We start from the raw sequence: 10,574 nt of genomic DNA, 5'->3' as shown, positions 1-10,574 counted from the left end.
AAGTGGTAATAAACAAAGTAGCACACAAATACTTGGCTTTAGAAAACATATGACTCAATACCAACAATTTTTTTAGACTTTTTCTTCAAGCCTCCACTTGCAAAATGGTAGGGTTTGTGTGCTTTTTCTTCCTCTTCTTTTTTATCTTTTTCTCTGCATAATCCAATAAAGAAATGATATTTGACTTCTGTTTAAAGATGAGAGATAGATTGGCTAACTGCTGCACAAAGAAAAATGAAAAAAGAAAAGGTAATTCTCTTATACAAGGTTTAAGTATTCATATATACATTTATTGGTCAGATATTTTAAGTTTTAGACAACATTAAATATATACATTTTTCAGATATGCTAGAGAGAGAGAGAGAGAGAGAGAGAGAGAGAGAGAGAGAGAGAGAGAGAGAGAGAGACAGGTATCCTTGTGATGGCTGAGAGGTGAGTAGAACCTGTTACTAAAGAAGCAGAATTTTGCCAAACTGCATACTAGTAACCCATAGAAGATCAGCCTGCAGTAGTTCTCAAGGCCTGTGAATTCCAATGCAGCTTGATTCTTCATCTGGCTCAGTTTCTATAGAGACTCCTGAGCACAAAACTCCCAATGCCGCCTAATACAAGCATAAGAATCAGTGGGTTCCCCATCTTGTCGACATCTAACAATCTATATCGGTACACCGATCTTTCTTGGCGGCTTAACTCATCCACTTTCTGATGAAGTAAGTTGGACAGATTGTCTAACTGATGTATAATCTGACGCTGGCCTCGTGAGATGAGCACAATCTATATATAATAATTCAAAATCAGATTGCATTTTCTTTAATTAACAAGAAGTTAGAGGTAAGAGATTATTTGATCAGTAATATTTGCAGTGCATATTAGTTATATGCTGGCCTCTGCATATGAGGCAAAATAGTGTCAGGCCAGCCAAGTTGGAAATTTCAGGAATCATTGACTTTGACCAGAACCCAAGTTCCAGGAGTTTAGACAGAAATGGATAATTAAACTAGACAAAAGTATTTAACATTTAAACATAACTCTATGATTAACCAGTAGAAGATTAGGTGGCCATGATTATATTATCAGGGTTTGTCAGAAAACAAACTAAAAGGGTAAGGCAAGTGAAAGGAAAAAAAAGAGGTGAATGAATCATGGTTTACCACTTTACCTCTTCCATCAATGAAGATTCTTTAGCCAGTTGGTTGGAGGATGATGAATGGGGTATCAGGGTACCATTCCCCAAGTTAGAAACAAATAAAGATGTAGGAACTGAGCCATTACAGGCTTCTCCTTGGAGAGATAAATTCTGTTGACTCATAGAAGGTTTCCTCGAATTAAACTTGGAATTCAGGTCTTTCATTCTGGAAGTGAACTCATCCATCCTTTCATTCAGAGTTGATATCTGCTCTGAAAGCTGGGTGATAGCTCCCTATATAAGATTAGAAGATAAGACAACAAGCAACACACCACATTAGCTCCATCATTCTTCATTTGTAAACTACCATCAGCAAATACTGTATCAACAAGATCTTGAAGACAATAACATCATTAAATAATCTTCGTGTGACCAACGGTCCTACAAATTTACTCACCTGGTTAATTGTAGGTGAATCGGGGACTTGTCTTTCATATCTTCTGTTGCTGTTTGTAATTACAGATAACTTCACTCGATTTTTAACTGCTTGTGTTGAGTAGGACTGCGATAGACCACTGCAGACCAAATTATACTTAAAACCCAAAATGTTCTTCATTCAAATATCATATGTTTATTTCATAAACTGAGAACTAGATTTCTATTACTACAAGGATACTGCACATGAATAACTGCATGTGAATAATAAAATCAGACGTAAGAAAAGTAGAGCCAATGCCCATTGAAATACAAAATAAGTATATATTGCAACTCTGATAATCAATATGCAAAAAAATTTAAACTTCATACACTATATTATCTCCATTCTGTGACTTCTGTCACTCTAGAAGGTAGCCCCGGCCATTGTATTTCAAATTGCAAAATTTAAAGAAACAATACTTGAGTAAATAACTAATTAAAACACATTTATTAATGTGTATAACAATTACAATATTATGCCTTCAAGGAGGAAAATTTGCATTAAACTAGTATTCAGAATAGCAGAAGATAAAGCAACATTGAATACAAAGGAAATGAGTAAGATCAAGTTAGAAGCAACTCTCTGGGAGGAACCTCTATGGAAGTTACCATCAGTCGATTTCACAAATCAATGTGACATGGACCTCATAAGTTTCTTGAATTTTACCATTCAACAACTAAAATATTAATATATGTTTATACTATTCCATAAAGAAGTCCTGCAAGATAAACTATTTATAATGCATACAAGCATGTCCTTTGGGCAGTTAGCTAGATGGTGGGGAATTACAACCTATAACTCAGATAAAAGAAATTGTCATAAGGTGTCTAAGAAAACACATAAAGAGATGTCAAGGCGTTACTCTGATAATAGAGCCAATAGAGTGGATCGTGCAGATAGTTTTGAGTAGTAAGTAACCACTATGGAAAGCCCTGTCGTTATTTGTTAAGATCATAGATATCTAAGTATAGAGAAAGTTTCCAATGTTACAGAAGATGTAGGCAATAGATATTGACAACTCAAAAATTCAACATACCACACCATCTTACAGTTACTTTCTTGAAATTTAAGAAATATCTTTCTTTGGGCTCAGCTCACTCTGGTCATTTAGGATGGGGAACTTGCTAGTTGTAGAAGTTAGCAACTCTTATGAAAAAGGGATTGACCAAGGACAGTTAAAAGTCATGATTATGTTTTAATGCTTCCTGTGACAGCATGGAAATTTGAGGTAGTCATTTGTCGATTGCTTGTTTGACCACATTGAATATTGTGAACATTCTATTAGAGAAAGAGGAGAAGATGAAACAAAGGAACCTCTGGAGGTGCTTATTTCTCATGGCCACTCTATCAGCAGATGCTCGAGAAAGTGCTTCTTTGGGGCTAGAAACCAGATCCTCTTGTATTTTGAGCTTTGTCTTTAAATCATCTGGCAGTTCCTGCATTTTAAACTTATTTAATATGCACCACCACAAAGCCTAACCAATGAAAAGTTACCAAAAGAGCCTATTGATAAGGATTTCGTACCATGATTTCATTTACAAGCTTTTCCCGTTGAATTTGCTCAATATAAGTGCGAGGAATATAAGAGCCTTCCAAGCCCAAATGCTCTGCAATGTACCTAACATATAGCCGATCTCTTCCTTGCACCTTATAAAAACAATTGCAAGCTTTTAAATTTTGACAGAAGTTGCAATCAAGTACAAGAAAGAATGCACAAAGGAGTTTCTAGCAAAAGACATGAGTAGGAATCTTGTAGAGAAAAAATATAAAATGACAGAATATAGATTAGAAACAAAACTGTCAGTCTTTTTTGCCCCAAGAGATGGATACGAATATAAAAGATGGGTCGAATGATCTTATCAAGAAAAGACCATACCAATTTCACCCTAAGATGGGCGGACGTGTGGCTTTTTACTTTTTATTATTATTTTTTAATCTAAGGATCCAATTAAGCTGGTTAGGAGAATAAGATATTTATGATATCCAGTTAAGATCAAAGAGCATAGGATCTACTACAGACTGGTACAGCCCAAACTAGGACACAGACAGCATACCAGATGATGCTACAGTCTTGGTATTAATAGCCTTATATTTAACATGCAAAGGCTTAGACATTTAAAAGCAAATCAACAAGGTTCTTTTGTTTCAATGAAGCAACTCTAGCTCAAAAAATCAAATTGAGGAAGGTTCTGTCGGGGACCTCACTTTATAGTAGGGGCCAAGGATTGACCTATTGTGGCATACTAGTGTGACAAAGCTATCATAATATTACTTGTATGTGAGGATGGCTCCAACAAATTGTTCATTTCAGTTCATTCATTTTCAATTATAGACCAGAGTAAGTAATATTGCACAATAGTAGGTATCTGCAGGCCAACTTGAATGTTGATTTATCGCCATACCTGGACGTACTGTCGGTTAAGTTGTTGCAACCAATCAATTTTAACAGTCGCCCTTTCATCCGAAAATACATGACTGCTTCTTTTCATAATAGCTGCTATTGTGTATCCCAAGGCCATTAGCCCACCAAGAAGTCGCACACTAACTTCAAAAGTGATCCTTGGTGATATGATGAAGGGGTTGTCTGTCACCCACTCCTGAAGAAAACAAATATTCTAAGTTATCTAGAATTGTCAAACTTGTAGACAATGAAACAAACCAATTTCACATAAATGAACTACTGATTGATCAGCAAATTTAAAGAAACTCATGATGCCCAAGCATTCAAGCTATCCAGAACATAAAATAACTAGATGAGCTGTAAAATCAAAAGACACGCATGAGGTTACAACCTCATAGGTTAATGCAACATGAGGGCAAGCAGTCTGAAGTTGCAGTCAATATGTTGAAATTCTTTACTGAAGGTTAATCAAAATTTTGAAATACTTTCTGGCTTTCTGCAGTCAAGCTGAGAATTAGAGTATCCAAATGCATATAAGCTACGGTACATAACTGCTCTTGCAGGCTATGTTGGTCTAAGTATGCTTGATTGCCTTTCATGAGCCCTATCAAACAGGGATGACACACATATGAATAAAAAGAGCTGGACATGTAATAGTATTATTGTATTCAATAGTATTTAAGAAGGTAACACGAACCTCAAACATAAGATTGTATTTTCCATCCCTGTTTCTCATTCTTAAATAGGATTGACATACTTCTGGATCTTCACCCGGTGGAAGTAGGTATATGTCATAAGTCTCCTCCCTGCTTTCTGTATGTTGTTGGAAAAGAACAGCCTTGATTTGATCCACTGTTATGGGTCTTGATGACTTAAAAAACACTTATGTTAGAGGTTCTCCTGCCTCCAGTGAATGCAACCCCAAAACAGAAATACAAAGGTGAGGATCTAACCTTTAGAATGTAAGTAGGATTCTCAAACCCTGAGAATGGATTGAATTTGTTGATGATTCTTATTTGCGCAGTTTGCAGATCTGGTTCAATGAAAGCTTTGTACATTGGATACACCTGCAGAATATGATCTGATCATGTCAAGTATATAAAGTTGAATGTGACTGAATATTGCAACAATAAAATCATCCAGCAAATAGTCAGATATCATAGAACTAGCTAGTGGAAATGAGACATATCATATCTTTACATAATTACAAGTATCCAAGGAAATGAAATAAAGATAAAAAAGTTATGTAACTGTTTCTGATATCTGTTGAATTATTTCTTCCGGTTCTTGGTCTGCACGTTGTATATCTCTCAAAACCCTTTTCACTAGGTCAAAGTGAACACCACCTGTCACAGAAATACGCAGATCCAGTACAGGTCGCAATCTTTCACTCAAAGCATAGATGCCTTCAATAATCACAATTCTGGAGCTTGGGACATCGACTGTCCTGTAGGCAGTATAGGAAGAACAATATAATTATACATGACCTGAGAAGCATTAGTGTTGTTTCATGAATCAAAGATTCATATGTTCAAGAAAAGCAAATTAGTGCATGTGATAGCAGACTAAGAATCCAATAGAAATGAGAAAATCAGAATACATACCTGTAACCTGTGCGGGAACTTGACTTATAATCATATATTGGCACCTGAACTGATTTCCCTTCTTTCAAACCTTGGATATTCTCCAACAATGTGTTGTAATCTGTTAGGCGCGGGTCTGTTCAGACATTGCAGATATATCTGGTGAGTTGCACATACTTTCTAAACAGAAGAACCACAGGTTCTTAACAAATCCACACCAGAGAAACAACACAGATAAAGAAAAGGGAATAGTCCCGAAACAAGAAAATTTACTTAATAGGGGAGCAGATTACCATCAAAGTTTCCATCAATGATACGACTTGGATCATTATAATTGTCCATTGATATGACAGTAATGCTAGGCATGAAGTTCAGCACTTTCTCAGTAAATACAGTCTTTCCAGCCCCAGAAGGACCAGCAACCCCAGCAAAAATAATTCCATCATTCTTTTGGGCCAACAATTGGAAAGAACGAATTACGACAAAGAAACCTTTTTCAAAAGATAAGGGATCTTGAATTGGAACAATTTCATGTCGATCAGAGTTCTTTTTCTTTACTAACTGAACTTGATCTCTTAGGAGACCTTGCCTTCGCCGTGGTGATTCGGCATAAGAACTGTCTTGTGCCATCAAGAAAAGAAATCTGGACTGTGCCTGTTACAACAAAATATGCCAGTATACTAATATTGTATAAATAATCAAAATAAAACCAAAATCAACAAAAGGAACGGAGAATACATTGCCTCTACAATTCTTCAGAATCTTATAATGAAAAGAACATTTTCCAAAATAACATCATTGCCTTGAGTTTCAAGATATTAATATTTAAGAAATAAAAAAGCCATAATGTGCACCAAGAGTTGTGTCATGCTTCATCACAAGCTCCTCTCTTGCTCGGGTCCACTTTGGTCAGAACTTGACACCTTCTAAAGAGTTGACACCAGGTTCCCAGTTGGTCAGTAATTATTGGACAATGATGATGATATTCACCTTCCTCTCTCATTCTCACTTTAATTTTTTATTATCGTCGATCATCAAGAAAATAATGATAATAAATACTACTGCTTCTCCTTCTAAATGGAGTTGTAAATATTCCTATCTAATGGTTTCAAAATATTGTTTGCGGACCTATAAATACTTAGCTATTTTAAGCTCATTAAGCTCCCATTGCACATTAAGCATGTATATATAGATAGACCAGGGCATTCTGACATAAAAAATGCAAATATCCATACGTACATATTCTTATTGTTGTATTTGAACTCTTTCCATTTCTGCGTGTTCCCAGAAGTCAGACCCAATCCTTCCACCCAACAAGTCAATCTAATAAGGATACTACACAATAGATTACACTTCTTCAGACAGAGCAACACACTAGAGCAGCAAAATTTAGGAACTTTTCTCTTGATCCCATAAATGACAACTCTATATGGCATAGAAGCACCAAACCCCACACATTTCTATACTCCCATTGCAGAGTGAAAATTCCAATTAACAAGAACAAACCGATCAAACAAAGTAGAAATATCTCTCATCCACAACAAATTAGGCACCGCACGGTATGGGCAAGTAGAAATTAACCCAAGATTGCCTCACCTAATTCATACCAGAATTCCAATCTCCCAAATAGCAATCCTTACCTTATGATCCATAAAAAAGATCGAATTCTTCCATTCTACGAGGGTATATACCTAGATATGAAATTTGCCGGTGCGGGAGGTGACGGCGGGGACGCGACGGCCACGCCGGTGGCTGCGGTGGCGATCGGAGAAGAGGGTTTCTCTATCTAGAGAGAGAGAGAGGATCCGGACCGTTCATTTGAAATCCGACAATAGTGTGACATAGTCTTACGGAAATTATTATCTTTAATATAATGCTCCATTAATTTTATCTACATGGAGATTTTTCTATTTCACACCCTGCATTATGTATCTATTACAATTTACACTCTGACTTCTTCTCAAATTTTAATCTCTCTACGTTGTTTTCTTTGTTTGTTGTCAAGAAGTCCTCCTGCGGATGAGATATTTTTTCATCTGTCACTCTTATTTTTTTTCTCTCTCTTTTCTTTTTCTTTCATCTAATTATTTTAATAATAATTGGAACAAGAATTAAAATTTTACTAGATAATCTTCTATCTATTTACTATTTATTATAAATAAATTACGTTGCATTGAGATGCTCTGATCATCCCATAATACTTGATACTGGCATCATAAACATATATGCTTATATCTAACTTACCTCAAATGAGAGTATACTCTTACTAACAAAATATATGATTAATTTGAACCACAGCAAAGCAATAGTGCGACTTCCAATGAAATCTTTTTACCTATATTTATGTAAGGTGCTATTGTGGATCTCGATGCTTATTAATTACAAACTGCAGAACAGAAGCCTTCGATTTTTAGGTTACTCATTTGAGTCTATTATTAACTGTAGCACTATAAGTACTTTTATATAAAAATAAAATTTTAATTTAAACAACTAAAATACTAACTTAAATAAATTATTGTGTTTTAGCTTAAGATAATATTTATCCAACTAGTGACCAGAGTGAGCGAGCGGTTGAGTGAAAACATATTTTAATTAATAAAATTTTAAATGGTCGATCAAGTCGTCATCTTCGATTATTTTTTCGGTCCATTATAAATTCTTGATAATGGCCTTGCATCACGAATATTAGCGCTGTGTCTAACAAAGCATTGACTGACACACACACTCTCTATCTCTCTTTCTCTAGCTGGTAGCTACTCTACTCTCCCACTCCATCTCCTCCTTCCATGGATCTTCACGTCTTCTTCCTCCCCTTCCTCGCCCCCGGCCACATGATCCCCATGCTTGACATCGCCGCCCTCTTCGCCGGCCGCGGCGTACGCACCACCGTCGTCACCACCCCCACCAATGCCGCCGCCGTCCCCCACCACCCCAACCTCCACGTCCTCCTCCTCCCCCCCTTCAACTCCAGGGCCGCCGGCCTCCCCGACGGCGTCGAGACCGCTGCCGGCCTCCGGGACACACAGATTTCCCCTGCCTTCATCGCTGCCACCGATGAGTTCGAGCCCCACTTCCTCCGCCTCCTCCTCTCCCACCGCCCCGACTGCATCGTCGCCGACGTGCACTTCACGTGGGCGGTAGATCACGCCGCCACCCTCGGCATCCCGCTCCTCTCCTTTTATGCCACGGGCTTCTTCTCCATCGCCGTCGCCGCGGCCATCAGCCATTTCAAGGACCACGAGAGCGTGACCGGCGACGACGTGCCCTTCACCATCGACTTCCTCCCCCACAAGATCTACCTCACCAGATCCCAAATCCCGGGCCACCTCATCACCCCCACCGATCTCGTCCGAAGGATGATGGCCGCACAGCCCAAGATCTACGGCATGGTGATGAACACCTTCCTGGAGCTCGAGCCGGAATACGCCGCCTCAATGACTCAGTTTTGCAAGGCTTGGAGCGTGGGCCCAGTTTGCAGGAAGTCCCCCACAACAAAGGATCGTGATCTTTCCCAAAGAGGCGAAGCTGCATCCAAAGACGCAATCGATTGCTTGCAATGGCTGGACGAGAGGGAGACCGACTCGGTCATATACATATGCTTCGGTAGCATGGGAAGGTTCACGACGACCCAGCTGCAAGAGATAGCCCGCGGCTTGGACTCCGCCGGCCATCCCTTCGTCTGGGTCGTCAAGAAGGACATCCATATCTCTGCCGCGCTCCCAAGCGGTTTCAAGGAGAGGGTCCGAAGAGAAAACAGAGGAGTCATTATCAACGGGTGGGCCCCCCAGGTGAGCATCCTTAACCACCGGGCGGTCGGCGGTTTTGTAACGCACTGCGGATGGAATTCCACGACGGAGGCGGTGAACGCCGGTGTGGCCATGGTGACGTGGCCGCTCCACGCGGAGCAGTTCTTCAACGAGAGGTTCTTGGTGGATGTTGCGAAGATCGGGGTGCCCGTGGGGGTGAAGGCGTGGAGCGATAAGGAGGAGGAGAGGGAGTTGGTGGGGAAGGAGAAGGTGGAGGAGGCGGTGAGGAGACTCATGGGTGAGGATACCGAGGCGGCGGAGAGGAGGAGCAGGGCGCGTGTGCTCGGGGAGACGGCGAAGAAGGCGGTGGAGAAGGGCGGGTCGTCGTATAACGAGCTGACGAAGCTGCTGGAGGAGATGGTTGAGATCAAGACAAGGTGGGGAAAGGTTGGAAAGGAAGAGAATGTAATTGGAGAAGTTAATAAGAGTCAGGAGGTTAATTAGTTATATAATGGTAACCTTGTCCTTTTTAGTTATTAATTGGATTCAACAGGTTTGTCTCTGATCCACTTGTTCCCACGTTTCTTAGTTAATTTAATATCGTCCCCCTTAATATTTCATCTCGTAGGCTTAAACTTTACTTCGATTTCAATCTAGCTTTTAATATTCGACTATCTCTAAATACACTAGAACTGAGTAGTAATTAAACAAAGTATAACTTGAGCCCATTTAATTAAGGGAGCATGGCAATAGTGTTGAAGGCTGTTAATAAATCTGTGTTAGAATTATTTGATTATTTAGTGGAATATACAAATATGGAAGCAAGAATCTAGAAAATCCTCTACACCCTCTTAAAATTTAACCAACAAGAAACAAAGATAGATCCTCTCATCTGTTCCTGTTCCTGGAAGCAGTAAGAGCTGGTGCCGGAGAGAGGCTCGTGGTCGGAAAATCCAGTGGATGATAGATGTTGAGTATCTTCAAATTTGACTGGTAGATTAATTAAATATAATGAAAATAATAATAATTTAATTTTAATATATTTATAAGAAGTAAAGTGACATAAATAAAATTACAGGAGTAATTTAAATTTAACCACAGAAGTAAAATATAATTTCTTAAAAGTGATCCTGTATAGCTCGATTTATTTAAATGACGATATGGTTGTGTTTGCATGGGTATCAAACTATCATCTGAGATATACCCATACAAACAGAAGAGAGGGATAGGTTCAAGGAAA

General features: G+C 38.8%; 2 protein-coding genes across 3 annotated transcripts; one reads left to right on the top strand and one right to left on the bottom strand.

Annotated features, from left to right (window-relative positions):
- Window positions 1-354: 354 nt before the first annotated feature.
- On the bottom strand, window positions 355-7,427 carry LOC140768232 (inorganic pyrophosphatase TTM2-like). 2 transcript variants are annotated; one of them, XM_073108433.1, is made up of 12 exons: window positions 7,280-7,427; window positions 5,882-6,242; window positions 5,610-5,724; window positions 5,257-5,452; window positions 4,959-5,072; window positions 4,703-4,876; window positions 4,007-4,201; window positions 3,129-3,251; window positions 2,919-3,040; window positions 1,584-1,701; window positions 1,160-1,420; window positions 355-774 (listed from the first exon to the last, which is right to left on the bottom strand). In XM_073108433.1, the coding sequence occupies exons 2-12, from the start codon at window positions 6,216-6,218 to the stop codon at window positions 559-561; spliced, it is 1,971 nt and encodes a 656-aa protein (XP_072964534.1). In that variant the 5' UTR covers window positions 6,219-6,242; window positions 7,280-7,427; the 3' UTR covers window positions 355-558. The 2 variants fall into 2 exon arrangements, with proteins under 2 accessions (XP_072964534.1, XP_072964535.1); XM_073108434.1 differs by lacking the exon at window positions 7,280-7,427 and adding an exon at window positions 6,828-7,207.
- A 790-nt stretch (window positions 7,428-8,217) lies between these two features.
- Window positions 8,218-9,950, top strand: LOC140768167 (UDP-glucose flavonoid 3-O-glucosyltransferase 7-like). Its single transcript, XM_073108327.1, has one exon. It carries the CDS (start codon window positions 8,375-8,377, stop codon window positions 9,836-9,838), a length of 1,464 nt encoding a protein of 487 aa, XP_072964428.1. The 5' UTR covers window positions 8,218-8,374; the 3' UTR covers window positions 9,839-9,950.
- Window positions 9,951-10,574: the final 624 nt, after the last annotated feature.

The sequence above is a fragment of the Typha angustifolia genome, chromosome 10 (genome assembly GCF_048772165.1).
Source record: "Typha angustifolia cultivar Huaian chromosome 10, ASM4877216v1, whole genome shotgun sequence".
NCBI lineage: Eukaryota > Viridiplantae > Streptophyta > Magnoliopsida > Poales > Typhaceae > Typha > Typha angustifolia.
The sequence above is the reverse complement of the archived record's forward strand: the minus strand, read 5'-3'. Positions and strand labels throughout refer to the sequence as shown.